The sequence below is a fragment of the Coregonus lavaretus genome (genome assembly GCF_964263955.1).
Source record: "Coregonus lavaretus genome assembly, chromosome: 23".
Classification (NCBI taxonomy): domain Eukaryota; kingdom Metazoa; phylum Chordata; class Actinopteri; order Salmoniformes; family Salmonidae; genus Coregonus; species Coregonus lavaretus.
In genome coordinates, this window is record NC_140010.1 from 9466688 (window position 1) to 9494509 (window position 27822).

The following is a 27822-nucleotide window of genomic DNA, read 5'->3' on the forward strand; positions in this document are numbered from 1 at the left end:
TTTGCTAATCTCTCACCATTACACTCTTAGAAAAAAGGGTTCCAAAGGGGTTCTGTGGCTGTCCCAATAGGTGAACTGTTTTTGGTTCCAGGTAGAACCCTTTTTGGCTCCAGGTTGAACTCTTTTGGGTTTGATGTAGAACTCTCTGTGGAAAGGGTTCCACATGGAACCCAAAAGGGTTCTAACTGGAACCTAAAGGGTTCTACTTGGAACCAAAAGGGGTTCTTCAAAGGGTTCTCCTACGGGGACAGCCGAATAAACCTTTTTGGTTCTAGATAGCACCTTTTTTTCTAACAGTGTACAATAATAGAGGAGGTTAGCATGTTTGGGGGGGGGGGGGGGGGTATTTTTACATTTTAGTAATTTAGCAGACGCTCTTATCCAGAGCAACTTACAGTTAGTGAGTGCATACATTTTTTTTTTTCATACTGGTCCCCCGTGGGAATCAAACACACAACCCTGGTGTTGCAAGCACCATGCTCTACCAACTGAGTTACACGGGTATGATACTTATATACCCTCACATTAAAGCTGACAGTCTGTACTTTAACCTCATAGTCAACCTAAGTGTATGTAAACTTCCGATTTCAACTGTAAGTATATTTTAGCAATTACATTATTGTGCTGGAGTACAGAGCCAAAACAATAAAAAATGTGTCACATTTGGAGATCACTGTGGGTTGAATGAACCACCATTATGTTACTGACTACTGTTGACAACATATACAGACATGACTGAGTGATTATGAATGACACGACTGAGTGATTATGAATGACACGACTGAGTGATTATGAATGACACGACTGAGTGATTATGAATGACACGACTGAGTGATTATGAATGACACGACTGAGTGATTATGAATCACACGACTGAGTGATTATGAATCACACGACTGAGTGATTATGAATCACGACTGGATTAATATGGATCGGCCAGGCATGAGCACCATGCATGCAATCCACACAACAGAACACAAAATATACTTTTAGTGCTGTATACTGAAGTCTCTCCTGGTTGATATTTCAGCAGTATAGTTATAATCCAGCATGTGATGTCTCAGGATTCAATCTAACATCGCAGTGAGAGAACCAACATCGCCACATGCTTTAAAGCCACATTTGTGATTAATGATCAATGATTGATGGCAGCAAACTACACATACCCTCACCCTCATAGATCAACCATGCTGTCCTTACTGCCCGACTGTAAGAAATCCAAACCCCCAGCAAACAAAAAGAGCTCCACGGCTGAAGACTGTCACATTCAACACACACACACACACACACACACACACACACACACACACGCAGTCAAGCACACACACACGCACACGCACGACTTACGAAATAGATGTCAGAGACTGGCACCTCCCCCTCCAGTGAGTTGTGGCTGACAGAGGAGGTGACGGACAGATGATTGGACGAATAGCGTTCCGCTGTTACCTGGGGGCTCGGAGGGAGAGAGGAGGGAGGGGTGCTGGGAAGGAGGGAAGAATGGGGAGAGGAGGAGGGATGGGTGGATGCAGGAGTGGTGGAAGAGGGAGAGGTGGAGGCTGGAGGGACTGCAGAGGGTGGAAGGGTGGAGGCGATGTGAGCTGATGACTGAGGGGTGGAGGAAGGACAAGTGAAAGAAGAGGGCAGAGTGGAGTTAGAGTGAGGGGCAGAGGAGGAAGGGACTGAGGGAGGAAGTGAACGAGGGAGAGTGGAAGCTGGTGGGAATGAGGAGGGAGGGGTGGAGGATGAAGAGGCGGAGAAGGGAGGAGGGGTTGAAGGAGGTGTAGAGGAGGTGGGGGCAGCTGTGGTCTGTGTGATGACTTCCTCCTCTATTACTTTAGAGTCCTGTAGGTCCTCTGGAACCACACTGTGACAGAAATAGAAACGCTACTGTCAGATAGGTGTGTGTGTGTGTGTGTGTGTGTGTGTGTGTACCTGGTTGTAGGTTCCCTCTTCACCTCCACCGCCACAGTGACGGTCTGCTCATGCACCTCCACTACTTCCAGCTGTGATCTGAAACTACATGGAATAGCACAGGAAGTGACATCAGAACTTCAATCACAGGCAGAATGGTCAGATGGAATGAGATGTGTTAGATTGAAGGGTAAGAAATAAGACTGCTTACCTGCCTTCACGGTCCCATGGAGAGTGAGTTGGCCTCCTGAATGGTAGAACAGGGAAAGGTGAGTGTGTATATGTAGGAGTGTGTGTGTGTGTGTGTGTGTGTGTGTGTGTGTGTGTGTGTGTGTGTGTGTGTGTGTGTGTGTGTGTGTGTGTGTGTGTGTGTGTGTGTGTGTGTGCATGTACCTGAAGCGTGGGTGTTCTGGTGTATCAAATGGTGTGGTAGGGAGAGAGTTGTTGGAGGAGAGAGTGGTCGCAATGGATGCTGTGGTCGCATCCTCAAAAGATGGAGGAGTGTGAGGGTGCTCTCTCTGACCTGAGAGAGAGAGAGCGAGAGAGAGAGAGAGAGAGAGAGAGAGCGAGAGAGAGAGAGAGAGAGAGAGAGAGCGAGAGAGACCCATTAAAGCCCCATTTCGAATTACAGTTATATTGACCTCATTAAATTGCTGACATTGACAACACTATTAGAATTATAGTGATAATCAGTATTAGTAATCTACCACTACAGAACATGACACATCACCCAAATAGCTTGTGTTGAAAAGAGCTCGGTCCTCAAACACTTGTCTGCCATTTTCAGGTCACCCTCTGCATGGATGTGTGGTAGCTGTGGTAGCTGTCTTACCGTCCTCCTCCAGCAGGTGGAAGCCGCGAGCCGCTCTGAGGTGCAAATCCTCGGTCTCCTGGTTCTCCTCTCTCTCTCTGGAGAGCTGTGTTTGGACACTGTTTTGGGGCGCGGGCAGAGCCCCTCCTCGCCCCCTCTTGGAGGGAGAAGACCTCAGGGCTGGAGGGGAGAAGATGAGAGAAGGAGAGGGAAATTAAATCAGTCAGAAGGAAAACTCAATGAATCAATTACTCAATCTCGATATATGTTTTGCGAGCAGAAATATCGGTCCTGCTTTATTTGAAGTGTATCTTATGAAGGCTTCAAAAAGCATTCATATAGGCTTCATAAGCACTACATGAATGGGTCACAAATCATCTATAACCGTATTTCATGATCTATAAAGGATTAATAAACGTGAACAAATAAATGTATGGTTATGTCACACAGCTATGCTACATTATGAATCTTTATAGAGCATGCTATACAGTTATATATTATTTGTGAAGCATTTATGTAGTGCTTATGAAGCCTATATGAAGGCTTTATGAAGCTTTCATAAGATGCACGAAATATCAAATAAAAACATTTGTAGTATGTAGTGTGTAATGTGTTCCTACTCACAGTAGCTCTTTCTGAAGACAGTGGTGCTGCAGAACTTGTAGAACCTGTCTGCATAGAAACTAGGCCTGTGGACCGACACTGTGTCCTGAGAGAGAGAGAGATAGAGAGAGAGAGAGAGCGAGAGAGCGAGAGAGCGAGAGGGCGAGAGGGCGAGAGGGCGAGAGAGAGAGAGAGAAGGGGAAACCATCTTAGTAAAAAAATCAACAAACACATCTGCAAAGTCAGGCATAGTGAATTATTGAAATGGGAGAGTTAGTCCATGTCACCTTTTCAAACCTCTAGTTGGTTCTAGAATAATAACCTACTAGCCATTCTCAGTATCAGAGGCATATTCCATCTGTAGGCTACTCCTTAAAGGATATGAAAAATAAAATAAAAAATGTATGCACTCACTAACTGTAAGTCGCTCTGGATAAGAGCGTCTGCTAAATGACTAAAATGTAAATGTAAATGTTAACGACCCTTGAATTGTGCAGCTGTATGTAGAGCAGCTAGTCACCGTGCCTGTGTAGGCCTTGGTAAGGTGCTAGTCACCGTGCCTGTGTAGGCCTTGGTAAGGTGCTAGTCACCGGGCCTGTGTAGGCCTTGGTAAGGTGCTAGTCACCGGGCCTGTGTAGGCCTTGGTAAGGTGCTAGTCACCGGGCCTGTGTAGGCCTTGGTAAGGTGCTAGTCACCGTGCCTGTGTAAGCCTAGGTAAGGTGCTAGTCACCGTGCCTGTGTAAGCCTAGGTAAGGTGCTAGTCACCGGGCCTGTGTAAGCCTAGGTAAGGTGCTAGTCACCGTGCCTGTGTAGGCCTTGGTAAGGTGCTAGTCACCGTGCCTGTGTAGGCCTTGGTAAGGTGCTAGTCACCGTGCCTGTGTAGGCCTTGGTAAGGTGCTAGTCACCGTGCCTGTGTAGGCCTTGGTAAGGTGCTAGTCACCGTGCCTGTGTAGGCCTTGGTAAGGTGCTAGTCACCGTGCCTGTGTAAGCCTAGGTAAGGTGCTAGTCACCGTGCCTGTGTAGGCCTAGGTAAGGTGCTAGTCACCGTGCCTGTGTAGGCCTAGGTAAGGTGCTAGTCACCGTGCCTGTGTAGGCCTAGGTAAGGTGCTAGTCACCGTGCCTGTGTAGGCCTTGGTAAGGTGCTAGTCACCGTGCCTGTGTAAGCCTAGGTAAGGTGCTAGTCACCGTGCCTGTGTAGGCCTTGGTAAGGTGCTAGTCACCGTGCCTGTGTAGGCCTTGGTAAGGTGCTAGTCACCGTGCCTGTGTAAGCCTAGGTAAGGTGCTAGTCACCGGGCCTGTGTAAGCCTAGGTAAGGTGCTAGTCACCGTGCCTGTGTAGGCCTAGGTAAGGTGCTAGTCAACGTGCCTGTGTAGGCCTAGGTAAGGTGCTAGTCACCGTGCCTGTGTAGGCCTTGGTAAGGTGCTAGTCACCGTGCCTGTGTAGGCCTAGGTAAGGTGCTAGTCACCGTGCCTGTGTAGGCCTAGGTAAGGTGCTAGTCACCGTGCCTGTGTAAGCCTAGGTAAGGTGCTAGTCACCGGGCCTGTGTAAGCCTAGGTAAGGTGCTAGTCACCGGGCCTGTGTAAGCCTAGGTAAGGTGCTAGTCACCGGGCATGTGTAAGCCTAGGTAAGGTGCTAGTCACCGTGCCTGTGTAAGCCTAGGTAAGGTGCTAGTCACCGGGCCTGTGTAAGCCTAGGTAAGGTGCTAGTCACCGTGCCTGTGTAAGCCTAGGTAAGGTGCTAGTCACCGTGCCTGTGTAGGCCTAGGTAAGGTGCTAGTCCCCGTGCCTGTGTAAGCCTAGGTAAGGTGCTAGTCACCGTGCCTGTGTAAGCCTAGGTAAGGTGCTAGTCACCGGGCCTGTGTAAGCCTAGGTAAGGTGCTAGTCACCGGGCCTGTGTAAGCCTAGGTAAGGTGCTAGTCACCGGGCCTGTGTAAGCCTAGGTAAGGTGCTAGTCACCGTGCCTGTGTAAGCCTAGGTAAGGTGCTAGTCACCGGGCCTGTGTAAGCCTAGGTAAGGTGCTAGTCACCGGGCCTGTGGAAGCCTAGGTAAGGTGCTAGTCACCGGGCCTGTGGAAGCTTAGGTAAGGTGCTAGTCACCGGGCCTGTGGAAGCCTAGGTAAGGTGCTAGTCACCGGGCCTGTGGAAGCCTAGGTAAGGTGCTAGTCACCGGGCCTGTGGAAGCCTAGGTAAGGTGCTAGTCACCGGGCCTGTGGAAGCCTAGGTAAGGTGCTAGTCACCGGGCCTGTGGAAGCCTAGGTAAGGTGCTAGTCACCGGGCCTGTGGAAGCCTAGGTAAGGTGCTAGTCACCGGGCCTGTGGAAGCCTAGGTAAGGTGCTAGCCACCGGGCCTGTGGAAGCCTAGGTAAGGTGCTAGTCACCGGGCCTGTGGAAGCCTAGGTAAGGTGCTAGTCACCGGGCCTGTGGAAGCCTAGGTAAGGTGCTAGCCACCGGGCCTGTGGAAGCCTAGGTAAGGTGCTAGTCACCGTGCCTGTGGAAGCCTAGGTAAGGTGCTACAGTCTGAGGACTGGACTCACCCCGTCACTACTAATCAGAGACTTCCATGAGTGTTCCAGTTTCTTGATGAGCCTACAGGACAGTAAAGAAAACTGGATGAGAAAAATAACTCAGTGATTCATACATTATATTAGTACTGGTGCTATTGATTAGTAGGACATTAGTAACTCAATGAGTGATTTTGTGAAATTGACCTGTAGGACTGCAGGATGTCGATGATTCCAATAAAAAGAAGGAGTCTTTCTCCTTTACCATCCACAGCAGGAATACCACCCATCCTGGCGAGAGAGAGAGAGAGAGAGTGTGAGAGAGAGTGTGTGAGAGAGAGAGTGAGAGACAGTGTGTGAGAGAGAGAGACAGTGTGTGTGTGAGAGAGAGAGAGAGAGAGAGAGACAGTGTGTGTGTGAGAGAGAGAGAGAGAGACAGTGTGTGTGTGAGAGAGAGAGAGAGAGAGAGAGAGAAAGAGAGAGAGAGACATTGAAACAGTGAGATAGACAGTGTGGAGGAGAGAGACAGTGTGAGAGAGAGAGAGAGAATACCTGACCACTGTGACTGACCCAAACTTAAGGAAAGCTTTGATAATGTACAGACTCAGTGAGCATAGCCTTGCTATTGAGAAAGGCCGCCGTAGGCAGACCTGGCTCTCAAGAGAAGACAGGCTATGTGCACACTGCCCACAAAATGAGGTGGAAACTGAGCTGCACTTCCTAACCTCCTGCCAAATGTATGACCATATTAGAGACACAGATTTCCCTCAGATTACAGCGATCCACAAAGAATTCGAAAACAAACCCAATTGTTGATAAACTCCCTTATCTACTGGGTGAAAAACCACAGTGTGCCATCACAGCTGCAAGATTTGTGACCTGTTGCCACAAGAAAAGGGCAACCAGTGAAGAACAAACACCATTGTAAATACAACCCATATTTATGTTTATTTATTTTCCCATTTGTACTTTAACTATTTGCACATTGTTACAACACTGTATATATACATAATATGACATTTGAAATGTCTTTATTCTTTTGGAACTTCTGAGTGTAATGTTTACTGTTAATATTTATTGTTTATTTCACTTTTGTTTACTATCTACACTACTCAAAAAAATAAAGGGAAAACTAAAATAACACATCCTAGATCTGAATGAATGAAATAATCTTATTAAATACTTTTTTCTTTACATAGTTGAATGTGCTGACAACAAAATCACACAAAATGTATCAATGGAAATCAAATTTATCAACCCATGGAGGTCTGGATTTGGAGTCACCCTCAAAATTAAAGTGGAAAACCACACTACAGGCTGATCCAACTTTGATGTAATGTCCTTAAAACAAGTCAAAATGAGGCTCAGTAGTGTGTGTGGCCTCCACGTGCCTGTATGACCTCCCTACAACGCCTGGGCATGCTCCTGATGAGGTGGCGGATGGTCTCCTGAGGGATCTCCTCCCAGACCTGGACTAAAGCATCTGCCAACTCCTGGACAGTCTGTGGTGCAACGTGGCGTTGGTGGATGGAGCGAGACATGATGTCCCAGATGTGCTCAATTGGATTCAGGTCTGGGGAACGGGCGGGCCAGTCCATAGCATCAATGCCTTCCTCTTGCAGGAACTGCTGACAAACTCCAGCCACATGAGGTCTAGCATTGTCTTGCATTAGGAGGAACCCAGGGCCAACCGCACCAGATCCTCAAAAAATTCTACAGCTGCATCATCGAGAGCATCCTGACTGGTTGCATCACCGCCTGGTATGGCAACTGCTTGGCCTCCGACCGCAAGGCACTACAGAGTGTAGTGCGTACGGCCCAGTACATCACTGGGGCCAAGCTTCCTGCCATCCAGGACCTCTATACCAGGCGGTGTCAGAGGAAGGCCCTCAAAATTGTCAAAGACTCCAGCCACCCTAGTCATAGACTGTTCTCCCTGCTACCGCACGGCAAGCGGTACCAGAGTGCCAAGTCTAGGTCCAAAATACTTCTCAACAGCTTCTACCCCCAAGCCATAAGACTCCTGAACAGCTAATCATGGCTACCCGGACTATTTGCACTGCCCCCCCACCCCATCCTTTTTACGCTGCTGCTACTCTGTTAATTATGTATGCATAGTCACTTTACCTCTACCCACATGTACATTACTTCAACTATCTCAACTAGCCGGTGCCCCCGCACATTGACTCTGCACCGGTACCCCCCTGTATATATAGCCTCCCTACTGTTATTTTATTTTACTTCTGCTCTTTTTTTCTCAACACTTTTTTTGTTGTTGTTTTATTTTTTACTTTTTTTGTTAAAAATAAATGCACTGTTGGTTAAGGGCTGTAAGTAAGCATTTCACTGTAATGTCTGCACCTGTTGTATTCGGCGCATGTGACCAATAACATTTGATTTGATTTGATTTGACCAGCATATGGTCTCATAAGGGGTCTGAGGATCTCATCTCGGTACCTAATGGCAGTCAGGCTACCTCTGGCGAGCACATGGAGGGCTGTGCGGCCCCCCAAAGAAATGCCACCCCACACCATGACTGACCCACCGCCAAACCGGTCATGCTGGAGGATGTTGCAGGCAGCAGAACGTTCTCCATGGCGTCTCCAGACTCTGTCACGTCTGTCACATGTGCTCAGTGTGAACCTGCTTTCATCTGTGAAGAGCACAGGGCGCCAGTGGCGAATTTGCCAATCTTGGTGTTCTCTGGCAAATGCCAAATGTCCAGCACGGTGTTGGGCTGTAAGCACAACCCCCACCTGTGGACGTCGGGCCCTCATACCACCCTCATGGAGTCTGTTTCTGACCGTTTGAGCAGACACATTCACATGTGTGGCCTGCTGGAGGTCATTTTGCAGGGCTCTGGCAGTGCTCCTCCTGCTCCTCCTTGCACAAAGGCGGAGGTAGCGGTCCTGCTGCTGGGTTGTTGCCGTCCTACGGCCTCCTCCACGTCTCCTGATGTACTGGCCTGTCTCCTGGTAGCGCCTCCATGCTCTAGACACTACGCTGACAGACACAGCAAACCTTCTTGCCACAGCTCGCATTGATGTGCCATCCTGGATGAGCTGCACTACCTGAGCCATTTGTGTGGGTTGTAGACTCCGTCTCATGCTACCACTAGAGTGAAAGCACCGCCAGCATTCAAAAGTGACCAAAACATCAGCCAGGAAGCATAGGAACTGAGAAGTGGTCTGTGGTCACCACCTGCAGAACCACTTCTTTATTGGGGGTGTCTTGCTAATTGCCTATAATTTCCACCTGTTGTCTATTCCATTTGCACAACAGCATGTGAAATGTATTGTCAATCAGTGTTGCTTCCTAAGTGGACAGTTTGATTTCACAGAAGTGTGATTGACTTGGAGTTACATTGTGTTGTTTAAGTGTTCCCTTTATTTTTTTGAGCAGTGTACTTCACTTGCTTTGGCAATGTTAACATACGTTTCTCATGCCAATAAAGCCCTTAAATTGAAATTGAAATTGAATTGAGAGAGAGAGAGAGACAGTGAGAGAGAGAGAGAGAGAGAGAGAGAGAGAGAGAGAGAGAGAGAGAGAGAGAGAGAGAGAGAGAGAGAGACAGTGAGAGAGAGACAGTGAGAGAGAGACAGTGAGAGAGAGACAGTGAGAGAGAGACAGTGAGATAGAGAGAGAGAGAGAGAGAGAGAGACAGCGTGAGAGTGAGAGAGAGAGACAGCGTGAGAGTGAGAGACAGTGTGAGAGAGAGACAGTGTGTGAGAGAGAGAGAGATATAGAGAGAGTGTGTGAGAGAGTGTGAGAGAGAGCGTGAGAGAGAGAGTGTGTGAGAGAGTGTGAGAGAGTGTGAGAGAGAGTGTGAAAGAGAGAGAATCTCATGTAGTGGGAGAAGACTTCAAGACACATAGAATCATTGTGTGTGTGTTTGTGTGCACACTTGTGCCTGTGTGTGTTAGCTGGGTAACTCACGTAGCATCGTGGTCTAGTGTGTCTCTACACGCCTTCCCTCCCTGTATAGACTCCATGGCAGTCGAGTAGAGGGCTCTCTGGGCAACAGGCTTCTTCTCATTGCCCCCTGCTGGTGAGCCCTGGGACTCTCTCCCAGCCTGCCCCAGGTTATGGACCCCCAGCAGCAGACTGTAATCCATGATCTTAAAGCTCTCTAGTACCTGGGGTTGCACCCATACAGAGAATGGAGGTCAGAATGAATGAGCTACGAGACAGCACAGACACATAATGGATCCACCCCTCCTCCTCCTTCCACATCCATTCTCTACTCCCCTCTCTCCCCATCTCTCTGCAGGGTTTGCCCTGTAAGCCCATCCCAAACCACCCTACTCTACTCTACTTCCCCTGTCCTCCTCCCTCCCCTAACCCTCTCCTCCTCCCTCCCCTAACCCTCTCCTCCCCCCTCCCCTAACCCTCTCCTCCCCCCTCCCCTAACCTTCTCCTCCTCCCTCCCCTAACCCTCTCCTCCCTCCTCCCCCTAACCCTCTCCTCCCTCCTCCCCCTAACCCTCTCCTCCCTCCTCCCCTAACCCTCTCCTCCCTCTCTCTCACCAGACAATCTCTCTGAAGGGTCTTGAGCAGAGCACCATATGTATCCAGATCCAGGGTCAGTCCGTCCGGTACATCTGATATAAAGTCCAGATCTTTAAAGGTGGGATTAGATTTCTCCCTCTCTTTCTTCGACGCACGCCGTTTATATGTGGAGCCCTTCAGGTCAAACTTGAGGTGCATGCGTACGACACGCGGTAACACATTGTTCATGACCACAATACGGATGTTTTTACCACCACACTGGACACAGTAGAGACCAAAGAATTTAGGAAGCAGGGTTCTCGGGTTCTGATTCAGATTCTAGAGAGAGGAGGAGAGGGTGAGAAAAATATAATTATGTTCCTATTTCAGTGTTCTTTACATGCAACAACATGAAATCCTATTGGCCATCATATTGAGTGGGATATGAAAAATCCAGTGGATTTCAGAGACATGTCAGTTCGACTAGTTCAACATTTCGGTAACACTTTATCTGGATAGTCCCAAGTAAATGGTTTGTAGATAGTTTGTAGATGTTCAATAATTATCATTATACAACGGGTTGGTCTAATCCTGGATGCTGATTGGTTAAAACACAATTCCAGTGGCTGTCTATTCCACAAGTTACCACCAGCTAAAGCTGTGACGTTGAAATGCCTATTTACTCTGTTCCATCTCACTACGCAATCCACTGTCTCATCAGCCCAGCCAAACAATTTATTAACTTGATCTCCACTGTAAAAAGCTTCTAAACATTATCTCCCATTTCTTTTCGACTAGCAATTGGTTTTCAACAGCGGAGATTTGTACACTGCTCAAAAAAATAAAGGGAACACTAAAATAACACATCCTAGATCTGAATGAATGAAATAATCTTATTAAATACTTTTTTCTTTACATAGTTGAATGTGCTGACAACAAAATCACACAAAAATTATCAATGGAAATCAAATGTATCAACCCATGGAGGTCTGGATTTGGAGTCACCCTCAAAATTAAAGTGGAAAACCACACTACAGGCTGATCCAACTTTGATGTAATGTCCTTAAAACAAGTCAAAATGAGGCTCAGTAGTGTGTGTGGCCTCCACGTGCCTGTATGACCTCCCTACAACGCCTGGGCATGCTCCTGATGAGGTGGCGGATGGTCTCCTGAGGGATCTCCTCCCAGACCTGGACTAAAGCATCCGCCAACTCCTGGACAGTCTGTGGTGCAACGTGGCGTTGGTGGATGGAGCAAGACATGATGTCCCAGATGAGCTCAATTGGATTCAGGTCTGGGGAACGGGCGGGCCAGTCCATAGCATCAATGCCTTCCTCTTGCAGGAACTGCTGACACACTCCAGCCACATGAGGTCTAGCATTGTCTTGCATTAGGAGGAACCCAGGGCCAACCGCACCAGCATATGGTCTCACAAGGGGTCTGAGGATCTCATCTCGGTACCTAATGGCAGTCAGGCTACCTCTGGCAAGCACACAGAGGGCTGTGCGGCCCCCCAATGAAATGCCACCCCACACCATGACTGACCCACCGCCAAACCGGTCATGCTGGAGGATGTTGCAGGCAGCAGAACGTTCTCCACGGCGTCTCCAGACTCTGTCACGTCTGTCACGTGCTCAGTGTGAACCTGCTTTCATCTGTGAAGAGCACAGGGCGCCAGTGGCGAATTTGCCAATCTTGGTGTTCTCTGGCAAATGCCAAACGTCCAGCACGGTGTTGGGCTGTAAGCACAACCCCCACCTGTGGACTTCGGGCCCTCATACCACCCTCATGGAGTCTGTTTCTGACCGTTTGAGCAGACACATGCACATTTGTGGCCTGCTGGAGGTCATTTTGCAGGGCTCTGGCAGTGCTCCTCCTGCTCCTCCTTGCACAAAGGCAGAGGTAGCAGTCCTGCTGCTGGGTTGTTGCCCTCCTACGGCCTCCTCCACGTCTCCTGATGTACTGGCCTGTCTCCTGGTAGCACCTCCATGCTCTGGACACTACGCTGACAGACACAGCAAACCTTCTTGCCACAGCTCGCATTGATGTGCCATCCTGGATGAGCTGCACTACCTGAGCCACTTGTGTGGGTTGTAGACTCCGTCTCATGCTACCACTAGAGTGAAAGCACCGCCAGCCTTCAAAAGTGACCAAAACATCAGCCAGGAAGCATAGGAACTGAGAAGTGGTCTGTGGTCACCACCTGCAAAACCAGTCCTTTATTGGGGGTGTCTTGCTAATTGCCTATAATTTCCACCTGTTGTCTATTCTATTTGCACAACAGCATGAGAAATGTATTGTCAATCAGTGTTGCTTCCTAAGTGGACAGTTTGATTTCACAGAAGTGTGATTGACTTGGAGTTACATTGTGTTGTTTAAGTGTTCCCTTTATTTTTTTGAGCAGTGTATAAACCTTGCTGTCTGTCTCTCTGACATTTACAACATTCTTTCAATATTGAAATTTCGATCTCCAGCTACCCCATAGTAATGAACGTGTAGGGGTCGGGAGTCGGGACGAGACAGACAGGCAGGCAGGCAGCTTTTCTCAGCCAGTCTAAATCAGCATAATTTGTATGGATATATACAAATTAATGTCAATAGAAAACATGTCAAACTAAACAAAACAAAACACAGCTATACTGAACAAAAATATAAACGCAACATGTAAAGTGTTGGTCCCATGTTTCATGAGCTGAAATAAAAGATCCCAGAAATGTTCCACACGCACAACAAGCTTATCTATCTCAAATGTTGTGCACAAATGTGTTTACATTCCTGTTAGTGAGCATTTCTCCTTTGCCAAGATAATCCATCCAACTGACAGGTGTGGCATATCAAGAAGCTGATTAAACAGCATAATCATTACACAGGTGCACCTTCTGCTGGGGACAATAAAAGGCAACTCTAAAATGTGCAGTTTTGTCACACAACACAATGCCACAGATGTCTCAAATTGATGGAGTGTGAAATTGGCATGCTGACTGCAGGAATGTCCACCAGAGCTGTTGCCAGATAATTGAATGTTCATTTCTCTACCATAAGCCACCTCCAACATCGTTTCAGAGAATTTGGAAGTCCAACTGGCTTCACAACCGCAGACCACGTGTAACCACGCCAGCCCAGGACCTCCACATCCGGCTTCTTCACCTGCGGGATTATCTGAGATCAGCCACCCGGACAGCTGATGAAACTGAGGGTTTGCACAAACAGTCAGAAACCGTCTCAGGGAAGCTCATCTGCATGCTCGTCGTCCTCACCAGGATCTTGACCAGACTGCAGTTTGGCGTCATAACCAACTTTACTGGGCAAATGCTCACCTTCAAATGGCTACTGGCACGCTGGAGAAGTGTGCTCTTCAAGACCGGATCCCGGTTTCAACTGTACCGGGCAGATGGCATCATGTAGGTGGCCATTTGTAGGTGAGCGGTTTGCTGATGTCAACGTCGTGAACAGAGTGCCCCATGGTGTCTGTGGGGTTATGGTATGGGCAAGCATAAGCTACAGACAATTAACACAATAGCATTTTATCAATGGCAATTTGATTACACAGAGATACCACAACGAGATCCTGAGGCCCATTGTCGTGCCATTCATCCGCCGCCATCACCTCATGTTTCAGCATGATAATGTATGGCCCCATTTCGCAAGGATCTGTAAACAATTCCTGGAAGCTGAAAATGTCCCAGTTCTTTATGCGAAGGAGATGTGTCGCGCTGTATGAGGCAAATGGTGGTCACACCAGATATTGACTGGTTTTCTGATACATGCCCCTACCTTTTCTTAAGGTATCTGTGACTAACAGATGCATATCTGTATTTCCAGTCATGTGAAATCCATATATTAGGGCCTTATGAATTTATTTAAATTGGCTGATTACCTTTATTGAACTGTTACTCAGTAAAATCTTTGAAATTGTTGCATGTTGCATTTATATTTTTGTTCAGTGTAGTTTGCAGTCTTTTCAGCTTCAGGTTGAAGTGACTGTGTTAGCTGTGTTGTTGGCTAGCTCCTCTAAACAACAGTGTCCTGACGAGAGAGCACATTTTCTATGCCAGGTGAAATTGTGCATCATTAGCTCATTGTTATGGATGTATTCAAATAAATGTCACTAGAAAACAGCTTAAACAAATGCAAATGCAGCTACTTTGCTGTTATTCTGGCTGCACTTTTTGACGTGACTGTAATTTAGCCATAGTTGGCTAGCTAGGAAGTAAGGGATAAGAACGTTGCCAGCCAATAAGACAATAGAACATTTTGAACGAACGACTGGGTACAGAACAAAAATACTTAACGACTGGGTGAGTCTCTGGCAACCGAACTGATAGAACAAACGACCAGCTGGCATGGGTAGCAACCCTCGATTTGTGTTGGGACTATATCTCCTGAAAGGATTAAATAGTGTGAATACAATAACATTTGATAAAAAATTCATGAAATAAAATAGAATCCTCATCAATCTTCACACAATACCCCATAACAGGTTTTTAGAAATTTGCGGGACAAGTCTCTGAATGTCCTTGAGTGGCCCAGCCAGAGCCCGGACTTGAACCCGCACGAACATCTCTGGAGACCTGAAAATAGCTTTGCAGTGACGCTCCCCATCCAACCTGACAGTTTCTGGAGATGATCTGCAGAGAAGATTGGGAGAAACTCCCCAAATACAGGTTTGCCGAGCTTGTAGCGTCATTTGGTAAAATGTCTAAAAACCTGTTTTTGCTTTGTCATTATGGGGTATTGTGTGTAAGTTGATTTTAGAATAAGGCTGTAACGTAACAAAATGTGGAAAAAGTCAAAGGGTCTGAATACTTTCCAAATGCACTGTATCCTCCAAACACCATCTTCTCTGGCATTATCACTTAAACAACATATAAACTCCACTAACCCGAACCCGAACCCTACAACCTTAACCCCTACCCTTATTTTAACCCTAACCCTAACCTTAGCAACCATTTGCTCATCAACAGATGCAGTGCCTTCAGAAAGTATTCACACCCCTTTTTTCACAATTTGTTGTGTTACAGCCTGAATTTAAAATTGATTACATTTAGATTTTGTGTCACTGGCTTATACACAATACCCCATAATGTCAAAGTGGAATAATGTTTTAAGACATTTTTACAAATTAATAGAAAATGAAAAGCTGAAATGTCTTGAATCAAGACGTATTCAACCCCTTTATGGCAAGCCTAAATAAGAGTACAAATTTGCTTAACAAGTCACATAAGTTGCATATACTCACTCTGTGCGCAATGATAGTGTTTAACATGATTTTTGAATGACTACCTCATCTCTGTACCCCACACATACAATTATTTGTAAGGTCCCTCAGATGAGCAGTGAATTTCAAACACAGATTGAACTACAAAGACCAGGGAGGTTTTCCAATGCCTCCAATGTAAAGATAGGTAAAAAACAACAACACTACTCTGAGTACATTTACATTTTTACATTTTAGTCATTTAGCAGACGCTCTTATCCAGAGCGACTTACAGGAGCAATTAGGGTTAAGTGCCTTGCTCAAGGGCACATTTACGTCATTTAGCAGACGCTCTTATCCAGAGCGACTACAAATTGGTGCATTCACCCTATAGCCAGTGGGATAACCACTTTACAATTATACTTATTTATTTTTTTTTGGGGGGGGGGGGGGTAGAAGGATTACTTTATCCTATCCCAGGTATTCCTTAAAGAGGTGGGGTTTCAAATGTCTCCGGAAGGTGGTGAGTGACTCCGCTGTCCTGGCGTCGTGAGGGAGCTTGTTCCACCATTGGGGTGCCAGAGCAGCGAACAGCTTTGACTGGGCTGAGCGGGAACTATGCTTCCGCAGAGGAAGAGGAGCCAGCAGGCCAGAGGTGGATGAACGCAATGCCCTCGCCTGGGTGTAGGGACTGATCAGAGCCTGAAGGTACGGAGGTGCCGTTCCCCTCACTGCTCCATAGGCAAGCACCATGGTCTTGTAACGGATGCGAGCTTCAACTGGAAGCCAGTGGAGTGTGCGGAGGAGGGGGGTGACGTGAGAGAACTTGGGAAGGTTGAACACCAGACGGGCTGCAACATTCTGGATGAGTTGTAGGGGTTTAATGGCACAGGCAGGGAGCCCAGCCAACAGCGAGTTGCAGTAATCCAGACGGGAGATGACAAGTGCCTGGATTAGGACCTGTGCCGCTTCCTGTGTAAGGCAGGGTCGTACTCTCCGAATGTTGTAGAGCATGAACCTGCAGGATCGGGTCACCGCCTTGATGTTGGCGGAGAACGACAGGGTGTTGTCCAGGGTCACGCCAAGGCTCTTCGCACTCTGGGAGGAGGACACAACGGAGTTGTCAACCGTGATGGCGAGATCATGGAACGGGCAGTCCTTCCCCGGGAGGAAGAGCAGCTCCGTCTTGCCAGGGTTCAGCTTGAGGTGGTGATCCGTCATCCATACTGATATGTCGGCCAGACATGCAGAGATGCGATTCGCCACCTGGTTATCAGAAGGGGGAAAGGAGAAGATTAGTTGTGTATCGTCAGCGTAGCAATGATAGGAGAGGCCATGTGAGGATATGACAGAGCCAAGTGACTTGGTGTATAGGGAGAAAAGGAGAGGGCCTAGAACTGAGCCCTGGGGGACACCAGTGGTGAGAGCACGTGGTGCGGAGACAGCTTCTCGCCACGCCACTTGGTAGGAGCGACCGGTCAGGTAGGACGCAATCCAGGAGTGAGCCGCGCCGGAGATGCCCAGCTCGGAGAGGGTGGAGAGGAGGATCTGATGGTTCACTGTATCAAAGGCAGCAGACAGGTCTAGAAGGACAAGAGCAGAGGAGAGAGAGTTAGCTTTAGCAGTGCGGAGAGCCTCCGTGACACAGAGAAGAGCAGTCTCAGTTGAATGACCAGTCCTGAAACCTGACTGGTTTGGATCAAGAAGGTCATTCTGAGAGAGATAGCAAGAGAGTTGGCTAAAGACGGCACGCTCAATAGTTTTGGAAAGAAAAGAAAGAAGGGATACTGGTCTGTAGTTGTTGACATCAGTGGGATCGAGTGTTGGTTTTTTGAGAAGGGGTGCAACTCTCGCTCTCTTGAAGACGGAAGGGACATGGCCAGCGGTCAAGGATGAGTTGATCAGCGAGGTGAGGTAGGGGAGAAGGTCACCGGAGATGGTCTGGAGAAGAGAGGAGGGGATGGGGTCAAGCGGGCAGGTTGTTGGGCGGCCTGCAGTCACTAGTCGCAAGATTTTATCTGGAGAGAGAGGGGAGAAAGAAGTAAAAGCATAGGGTAGGGCAGTGTGAGCAGGACCAGCAGTGTCATTAGACTTAACAAACGAGGATCGGATGTCGTCAACCTTCTTTTCAAAGTGGTTGACAAAGTCATCCACAGAGAGGGAGGAGGGGGGGGGGGGATTCAGCAGTGAGGAGAATGTGGCAAAGAGCTTCCTAGGGTTAGAGGCAGATGCTTGGAATTTAGAGTGGTAGAAAGTGGCCTTAGCAGCAGAAACAGATGAAGAAAATGTAGAGAGGAGGGAGTGAAAAGATGCCAGGTCGGCAGGGAGTTTAGTTTTCTTCCATTTCCGCTCAGCTGCCCGGAGCTCTGTTCTGTGAGCTCGCAATGAGTCATCAAGCCACAGAGCTGGAGGGGAGGACCGAGCCGGCCGGGAGGATAGGGGACACAGGGAGTCAAAGGATGCAGAAAGGGAGGAGAGGAGGGTTGAGGAGGCAGAATCAGGAGATTGGAGGGAGAAGGATTGAGCAGAGGGAAGAGATGATAGGATGGAAGAGGAGAGAGTAGTGGGAGAGAGAGAGCGAAGGTTGCGGCGGCGCATTACCATCTGTGTAGGGGCAGAGTGAGTAGTGTTGGAGGAGAGCGAGAGAGAAAAGGATACAAAGTAGTGGTCGGAGACATGGAGGGGAGTTGCAGTGAGATTAGTAGAAGAGCAACATCTAGTAAAGATGAAGTCAAGCGTATTGCCTGCCTTGTGAGTGGGGGGGGGTGGTGAGAGGGTGAGGTCAAAAGAGGAGAGGAGTGGAAAGAAGGAGGCAGAGAGAAATGAGTCAAATGTAGACGTGGGGAGGTTGAAATCCCCCAAGACTGTGAAGGGTGAGCCATCCTCAGGAAAGGAACTTATCAAGGCGTCAAGCTCATTGATGAACTCTCCAAGGGAACCTGGAGGGCGATAGATGACAAGGATATTAAGCTTAAATGGGCTAGTGACTGTGACAGTGTGGAATTCAAATGAGGAGATAGACAGATGGGTTAGGGGAAAAATTGAGAATGACCACTTGGGAGAGATGAGGATTCCTGTGCCACCACCCCTCTGACCAGATGCTCTCGGGGTATGCGAGAACACATGGTCAGACGAGGAGAGAGCAGTAGGAGTAGCAGTGTTTTCAGTGGTAATCCATGTTTCCGTCAGTGCCAGGAAGTCGAGGGACTGGAGGGTGGCATAGGCTGGGATGAAGTCAGCCTTGTTGGCGGCAGAACGGCAGTTCCAGAGGCTGCCTGAGACCTGGAACTCCAGGTGTGTGGTGCGTGCAGGGACCACCAGGTTAGAGAGGCAGCAGCCACGCGGTGTGAGGCGTTTGTGTAGCCTGTGCGGAGAGGAGAGAACAGGGATAGGCAGAGGCATAGTTGACAGGCTGCAGCAGATGGCTACAATAATGCAGAGGAGATCGGGATGAAATGAACTAAACATCAGGGAAAGGAGAGAGCAGGCCTCCCTCACCAAAAAAAAAAAATATATATATATATAACTCTCCCAACTTCCACCTCAGAAACTATAATTGTTTCACTGAACCACCCGAGTAAAACTCTCCCAACTTCCACTTTAGAAATTAGAATTGTTGTAAACTACAGCAGACTGTTATCAGTAGCTGTAATTAAGTACAGCAGCTACCAACCACCTAACGTTAATGCCTCGGATGAGGTTAGAAAAACAGCTGAATGGTAGCAGCTAGCTGGCTCAATCACAGGTACTCTTAAGCATGAAATAACATTGGAAACAATTAACCATAGTTGCAAAAAGTTACCAGTAGCTACCCGCTAGCTAGCTAGCTTTGTTGGTCCAAGTAGTGGGTAGGCTAGCCTCGTGCTTCGCCGGAGTCCGCCGAATACAGTCCTTACCTACAATAATTACCTACAATAACCTTCAATAACTACCTGAGTAAGCTACCTATAATACCAAACTACAATACCCACCTACAATCTAAATACATGGTTTAAGCTTAACTCAACACCATATAAGAAGCCAAGCTTACCTTTCATAACGCAGCAACGATTAAACGTTGGGTAGCTAGCACAAAGATATTGTATTTAGCTACCACAGCCTGCTGGTAGTGTTGGCTGGCTAGCAATGGCTACTGTGTTGACTTTGTTTGAAAAACGGCGTCGCTGCGAACGAACGAATGTACCACTCTTCATTTTTTCAAGCATGGTGGAATCTGTATCATGTTATGGGTATGCTTGTCATTAGCAAGAAGTAGGGAGTTATTTTATGATAAAAAGAAACTGAATAGAGTTAATCACATGCAAAATCCTAGAGGAAGACCTGGCTCAGTCTGCTTTCCAACAGACACTGGGAGACAAATTCACCTTTAAGCAGGACAGCTGTGTAGCAATGATCAACTACCAACATCGCAGAGCGTGAAGAATTTAAAAAAGAATAATGTGCAAATATTGTACAATCCAGGTGTGCATAGCTCTTAGAGACTTACCCAGAAAGACTACCAGCTGTAATCGCTGCCAAAGCTGATTCTAACAATGTATTGATTCAGGTATGTGAATACTTATTTGAATGAGATATTTCTGTATTTCATTTTCAATACATTTGCAAAAATGTCTAAAAACATGTTTTACTTTGTCATTATGGGGTATTGTGTGTAGATGTATGAGAAAAAAATATATTTAATCCATTTTGAATTCAGGCTGTAACACAACAAAATGTGGAATAAGTCAAGGGGTATGAATACTTTCTAAATACCTTCTGAAGGCACTGTAGTTTGTTGATAGTAGGACCATCTGTAGATCATCTATTTGGGACTATCCAAATAAAGTGTGACTAACATTTCCCCTTAAAAAAAATTTGAAATAGAAATGTCTGGGAAATGAATGTTCATAAAACCATACATTGATACAAAAACAAGAATACTGTACATAGGTTTTATTGATAAGCTTGCTATACGTTATAAAAACCTTATTATAATAACAATATTAACAAGAAAATGCCCCTGCAGATTATGCCTGGAGCGACCCAGCTCCTGGCCCATATACACCTGACAGACGTGAGTCAGCTGGACTCAAAGCCTCTGGTTGTGTGTGTGCTTTAGGCATGTGTCTTAGTAGTGTGCCTACCCCCATTAGCGTCACAGCTGACCATAGGTTAACCCCAGGGGCCAAAGGTCAAAGTGATCAACACAAACACTTTTATTTATTAGAATGAAGGAGGGGCTTGTGACATACTAACCATGTAGTATCCAGGAAGTAGTTTCTGCAGAAACTCTGCCTCCTTGGCATTGACTGTTTTGATGATGAACTCATCGTCCCTGGTTACATAGAATATGGAGCCGCTGGCCCCCGGGTTGGACAGCTCGATCAGTGGCTCGTTACATAGAGAGTACTGGAGAGAGCATAGATATACACACAGGTTAGATAAGTGTGTCATAGAGATACAGTTGAAGTCGGAAGTTTACATACACCTTAGCCAAATACATTTCAACTCAGTTTTTCACAATTCCTTACATTTAATCCTAGTAAAAATTCCCTGTTTTAGGTCAGTTAGGATCACCACGTTATTTTAAGAATGTGAAATGTCAGAATAATAGCAGAGAGAATGATTTATTTCAGCTTTTATTTCTTTCATCACATTCCCAGTGGGTCAGAAGTTTACATACACTCAATTAGTATTTGGTAGCATTGCCTTTAAATTGTTTAACTTGGGTCAAACGTTTCGGGTAGCCTTCCACAAGCTTCCCACAATAAGTTGGGTGAATTTTGTCCCAATCCTCCTGACAGAGCTGGTGTAACTGAGTCAGGTTTGTAGGCCTCCTTGCTCGTACACGCTTTTTCAGTTCTGCCCACAAATTTTCTATAGGATTGAGGTCAGGGCTTTGTGATGGCCACTCCAATACCTTGACTTTGTTGTCCTTAAGCCATTTTGCCACAACTTTGGAAGTATGCTTGGGGTCATTGTCCATTTGGAAGACCCATTTTCAATCAAGCTTTAACTTCCTGACTGATGTCTTGAGATGTTGCTTCAATATATCCACATCATTTTCCTTCCTCATGATGCTATCTATTTTGTGAAGTGCACCAGGCCCTTCTGCAGCCAAGCACCCCCACAGCATGATGCTGCCACCCCCGTGCTTCACGGTTGGGATGGTGTTCTTCGGCTTGCAAGCTACCCCCTTTTTCCTACAAACATAACGATGGTCATTATGGCCAAACAGTTCTATTTTTGTTTCATCAGACCAGAGGACATTTCTCAAAAAAGTACGATCTTTGTCCCCATGTGCAGTTGCAAACCGTAGTCTGGGTTTTTATGGCGGTTTTGGAGCAGTGGCTTCTTCCTTGCTGAGCAGCCTTTCATGTTATGTCGATATAGGACTCGTTTTACTGTGGATATAGATACTTTTGTACCTGTTTCCTCTAACATCTTCACAACGTCCTTTGCTGTTGTTCTGGGATTGATTTGCACTTTTCGCACCAAAGCACAATCATCTCTAGGAGACAGAACGCGTCTACTTCCTGAGCGGTATGACAGCTGCGTTGTCCCATGGTGTTTATACTTGCGAACTATTGTTTGTACAGATGAACGTGGTACCTTCAGGCGTTTGGAAATTGCTCCAGACTTGTGGAGGTCTACACATTTTTTTCTGAGGTCTTGGCTGATTTCTTTTGATTTTCCCATGATGTCAAGCAAAGAGGCACTGAGTTTGATGGTAGGCCTTGAAATACATCCACAGGTACACCTCCAATTGACTCAAATGATGTATATTAGCCTATCAGAAGCTTCTAAAGCCATGACATCATTTTAGGGAATTTTCCAAGCTGTTTAAAGGCACAGTCAACTTAGTGTATGTAAACTTCTGACCCACTGGAATTGTGATACAGTGACTTATAAGTGAAATAATCTGTCTGTAAACAATTGTTGGAAAAATTACTTGTGTCATGCACAAAGTAGATGTCCTAACCGACTAGCCAAAACTATAGTTTGTTAACAAGAAATGTGTGACTCCAACCTAAGTGTATGTAAACTTCCGACTTCAACTGTAGCATAGAAAATGGCACCAACACTGGAGAGTTTCAGATAGGGCACTTTACAGGGTGCTTCAGTGGGTCCTTCATTAGGCACTTTGCAGGGTTTTTATTTCTACAGAAACCTGAAGTGGAGTCTGGAAGGCCAGATAAACACAGGGGCTTAACAAGCTTAAGGGGAGAGCTTGAAGATCCTCTCAGTCTCTTCACAAGGATACAGTGGGGGAAAAAAGTATTTAGTCAGCCACCAATTGTGCAAGTTCTCCCACTTAAAAAGATGAGAGAGGCCTGTAATTTTCATCATAGGTACACGTCAACTATGACAGACAAAATGAGAAAAGAAAATCCAGATAATTACATTTACATTTACATTTTAGTCATTTAGCAGACGCTCTTATCCAGAGCGACTTACAGTTAGTGAATACATATATATATATATATTTTTTTTTTATACTGGCCCCCCGTGGGAAACGAACCCACAACCCTGGCGTTGCAAACGCCATGCTCTATCAACTGAGCTACATCCCTGCCGGCCATTCCCTCCCCTACCCTGGACAACGCTGGGCCAATTGTGCGCCGCCCATGAGTCTCCCGGTCGCGGCCGGCTGCGACAGAGCCTGGATTCGAACCAGGATCTCTAGTGGCACAGTTAGCACTGCGATGCAATGCCTTAGACCACTGCGCCACTCAGGAGCTTAATCATCAATCAGCAATAATCACATTGTAGGATTTTTTATGAATTTATTTGCAAATTATGGTGGAAAATAAGTATTTGGTCAATAACAAAAGTTTCTCAATACTTTGTTACATACCCTTTGTTGGCAATGACACAGGTCAAACGTTTTCTGTAAGTCTTCACAAGGTTTTCACACACTGTTGCTGGTATTTTGGCCCATTCCTCCATGCAGATCTCCTCTAAAGCAGTGATGTTTTGGGGCTGTCGCTGGGCAACACGGACTTTCAACTCCCTCCAAAGATTTTCTATGGGGTTCAGATCTGGAGACTGGCTAGGCCACTCCAGGACCTTGAAATGCTTCTTACGAAGCCACTCCTTCGTTGCCCGGGCAGTGTGTTTGGGATCATTGTCATGCTGAAAGACCCAGCCACGTTTAATCTTCAATGCCCTTGCTGATGGAAGGAGGTTTTCACTCAAAATCTCACGATACATGGCCCCATTCATTATTTCCTTTACACGGATCAGTCGTCCTGGTCCCTTTGCAGAAAAACAGCCCCAAAGCATGATGTTTCCACCCCCATGCTTCACAGTAGGTATGGTGTTCTTTGGATGCAACTCAGCATTCTTTGTCCTCCAAACACGACGAGTTGAGTTTTTACCAAAAAGTTCTATTTTGGTTTCATCTGACCATATGACATTCTCCCAATCCTCTTCTGGATCATCCAAATGCACTCTAGCAAACTTCAGACGGGCCTGGACATGTACTGGCTTAAGCAGGGGGACACGTCTTGCACTGCAGGATTTGAGTCCCTGGCGGCGTAGTGTGCTACTGATGGTAGGCTTTGTTACTTTGGTCCCAGCTCTCTGCAGGTCATTCACTAGGTCCCCCCGTGTTCTGGGATTTTTGCTCACCGTTCTTGTGATCATTTTGACCCCACAGGGTGAGATCTTGCGTGGAGCCCCAGATCGAGGGAGATTATCAGTGGTCTTGTATGTCTTCCATTTCCTAATAATTGCACCCACAGTTGATTTCTTCAAACCAAGCTGCTTACCTATTGCAGATTCAGTCTTCCCAGCCTGGTGCAGGTCTACCATTTTGTTTCTGGTGTCCTTTGACAGCTCTTTGGTCTTGGCCATAGTGGAGTTTGGAGTGTGACTGTTTGAGGTTGTGGACAGGTGTCTTTCATACTGATAACAAGTTCAAACAGGTGCCATTAATACAGGTAACGAGTGGAGGACAGAGGAGCCTCTTAAAGAAGAAGTTACAGGTCTGTGAGAGCCAGAAATCTTGCTTGTTTGTAGGTGACCAAATACTTATTTTCCACCATAATTTGCAAATAAATTCATTAAAAATCCTACAATGTGATTTTCTTTTCTCAATTTGTCTGTCATAGTTGACATGTACCTATGATGAAAATTACAGGCCTCTCTCATCTTTTTAAGTGGGAGAACTTGCACAATTGGTGGCTGACTAAATACTTTTTTTCCCCACTGTATGTAACCCTTACTCAGAAAAACGAAAATGTTGTGGTATGGATTCCTCATGCTGGATTAATGCAATGAGACTAAAATATTATTATTTATTGTAAGTGTAAAACCATGCATAGAAACCCATAGACACACAAAGAAACAGATGCACACAAACGTTGTTTCTGAGTAGGCCTATACTGTAACTGAGTGTCTACGGTTGTCATGGAGCTTAATCTGCTAATCTCCATCTGGTGCAGGTAGAGCGTGATTTTATAGTAGTGACTGTGTGTGCACGTGTGTATGTGCACGTATTTACAGTGTGTGTAAGAGTGTAAGTGTGTGTGTGCGAGTCAATCTATGCATATGTACACTGAGTGTACAAAACATTAGGAACACCTTCCTAATATTGAGTTGCATCCCCTTTTGCCCTCAGAACAGCCTCTATTAGTTGGGGCATGGACTCTACAAGGTGTCTAAAGCGGTCCACAGGGATGCTGGCCCATGTTGACTCCAATGCATCCCACAGTAGTGTCAAGTTGGCTGTTGCGCGTGAAAAACCCAGCAGCGTTGCAGTTGTTGACACACTCAAACCGGTGCACCTGGCACCTACTACCATACCCTGTTCAAAGGTACTTAAATATTTGAATGGCACACATACATAATCCATGTCTCAATTGTCTCAAGGCTTAAAAATCCTTCTTTAACCTGTCTCCGCCCCTTAATCTACACTGATTGAAGTGGATTTAACAAGTGATATCAATAAGGGATCATAGCTTTCACCTGGATAGTCGATGTCATGGAAAGAGCAGGTGTTCCTAATGTTTCGTACACTCAGTGTATTTCTGTGTTTGTTTGTGTGTGTGTGTGTGTGTGTGTGTGTGTGTGTGTGTGTGTGTGTATGTATGTATGTGTGTGTGTGTGTGTGTGTGTGTGTGTGTGTGTGTGTGTGTGTGTGTGTGTGTGTGTGTGTGTGGCCAGAGGAGCAGGAAAGCCAGACTGGATATAACAGAGGTTTATTTTTCCTTGATAAATCCACAGAATGTCATGTTAGTTATGCATTTAATCACCTGATGTAGGACACCATATTTAAAGGTGCAATATGCAGAAATCGCTATGCCATTTCCTGGTTGCTAAAATTCTAATAGTTTGCCTAATTTCAGTTTGTGACAAAACACGTTGTCATTGTGTAGAGAATCATTGTACCATCTAAACCACTGTGAAATATATTTTCCATAAGCAAAAATATTTTATTTTCAGCTGTTTGAAGCTGGTGTACAAAACCATAAGTAAAAGACACAAAAACAAAACTTAAGAATGGGAAGCATAGAAATAGCACACATAGAACAGATCTACCACTTCTTAGACTTGCTTTCAATGAGAATGACAGATATATAACTCACATTTCTATGTGAATTTGGTTGGGTCGCCCAAAAGGTTACTTATTGCAGCTTTAACCTACATATTAACAAGACTATCTGTAGTGCTATGTTTACTGAGGTTATTATGGTTACTGTCTCTCACCAGGTAGTCATCGGGTCGGATTCCAAACAGTTCTCGGAAGTAACGGAAGGCCACGGGGGCGTAGGTCTTAAACCTGAAGTCTGGGTAGTGATGGGCAGGAGTCAGGTTACTTCCCTCACTGGAGAGATGATGGGAGTGAGGAAGAGAGCCAGAAAGAGAGAAAGACAGGAGCGAGAAAGGGAGAGAAGAGTTATTGTACTAGAGAGTATTTCACATTGTAGGTGTTTTGAGTGACTATATACACACACAAACAAAAACACCCCCTCCCCATTTATAAACATACAAACACATCTGCCATCCACACACACACACAAAGTCAGACACACACCTGGGGAAGAAGATGCTCTCGACCACGTAGAAGTCCTGCATGAGGACATCTCTCTCTGGCTTGGAGCTCAGGTTGCCCACCGTGTAGCCGATGCCCAGCTGGATGGCACCTTTCAGGGCAGAGGACGTGGTCTGGAGGGCACAGGCAGGCAGGTTACAAACCACAAGTCACTAAAACAAATCCATGAAAACAAATATGAGGGAGGAAAAGGATGAGAGGAGGACTGGTGAGAGGAGAAGTCAAAGAAGTACAGAAATGTCTGGGATGGGGAGAAGAAGGAGGAAGAAAACAGAAAGGTAGGAGAGGACATGGAAGAGAGGGAAGCAGGAGAGAGGTATTGGATGGAGGAGAGAGAATAGAAGAAGAACATGAAGACGAGAGAGGAAGGAGAACGAGAGAGAGGGATGCAGAAGAGGAAAGGAGTAGTGTACCTTCTTATAGGTGGTCTCTCCAGAGGCGTCTACTCTCCTGTGGCCGATCTTCTTCTCCTGACCTGGGCCTAGACCCTGAGCTGTGGGGGACGGCATCTGAGAGAGAAGAGGGGAGACTTGCTTTACTTGTGTGTTACTTACACTGCATTCTGTACTGCACAAAAACATATGTAATTTTAGGTATGTTTAGTGTGTGTGTGTGTGTGTGTGTAACTAGCCCTCACCTCGCTAATTGTTGTAGACCTCCTACGACCAGCGTCTTCTGTTGATGAACAGAGGAGAAAGAGAGAACATCCATGCATACTGTGAGATACATGCATGAACCAGGATTAAAGGCATCAGTATGCACCTGTTATTGCCAGGAGGGTTAAAAAAGACCAAAACCACATACATCTGTGTTACTTTATCTCTACTACTGTTAAAGGTGTATTCCCTCTGGAAAACATCAGCTAGATGGGTGTGGTGAAGAATAACAACGGCCCAACCCAAGTCTACTATCACCAGTGTTGGACACCATACACAACACACACTGACATTACCGACACACACTCACACACACAGAAACACACATCAACCTGACACATGACTTGACTCATGCTACCCTAACCATACAATGCTGGACCCCTGCCCTCGTTGGCAGCCAGGTGCAGGTGGTCATCACTTACCAACCCAACAAGGTGTCACACAAACACGGACCTATCCATCAAATGCATTATATTACGTTTGTATTCTTCACACCTTTTTCTAGGCTTGAAGAGGGTAGTTAACTAATGCTGATGCCTAGAATTCAAATAACAAATCCACAAATTAAATCAAAATACACACTGGTAGTACATTAGGGCTCATCTTCCTGGATCTGTACAA

The 27822-nt window shown here is 46.3% G+C and overlaps 1 protein-coding gene across 1 annotated transcript; it reads right to left on the reverse strand.

Moving 5' to 3' along the window:
* Positions 1–1066: 1066 nt before the first annotated feature.
* Positions 1067–27822, reverse strand: LOC311150629 (phosphatidylinositol 4-phosphate 5-kinase type-1 gamma-like). Its single transcript, XM_084188119.1, has 15 exons — positions 27183–27822; positions 26959–27054; positions 26528–26658; positions 26200–26317; positions 20743–20895; positions 10350–10649; positions 9760–9959; positions 6031–6114; positions 5857–5908; positions 3347–3431; positions 2744–2902; positions 2305–2434; positions 2123–2158; positions 1933–2016; positions 1067–1864 (listed from the first exon to the last, which is right to left on the reverse strand). The coding sequence occupies exons 1-15, from the start codon at positions 27276–27278 to the stop codon at positions 1315–1317; spliced, it is 2274 nt and encodes a 757-aa protein (XP_084044245.1). The 5' UTR covers positions 27279–27822; the 3' UTR covers positions 1067–1314.

What these genes read in the sequence shown, in the direction of transcription:
- LOC311150629 (XM_084188119.1), bottom strand. Translation starts at nt 27,278, where the DNA reads ATGCATGTATCTCACAGTATGCATGGATGTTCTCTCTTTCTCCTCTGT. An exon ending in GGTCTACAACAATTAGCGAG is followed by an intron (nt 27,055 to 27,182) that starts GTGAGGGCTAGT and finishes CTTCTCTCTCAG; the next exon opens with ATGCCGTCCCCCACAGCTCA. An exon ending in TACTTCCTGGATACTACATG is followed by an intron (nt 10,650 to 20,742) that starts GTTAGTATGTCA and finishes TCCTCTCTCTAG; the next exon opens with AATCTGAATCAGAACCCGAG.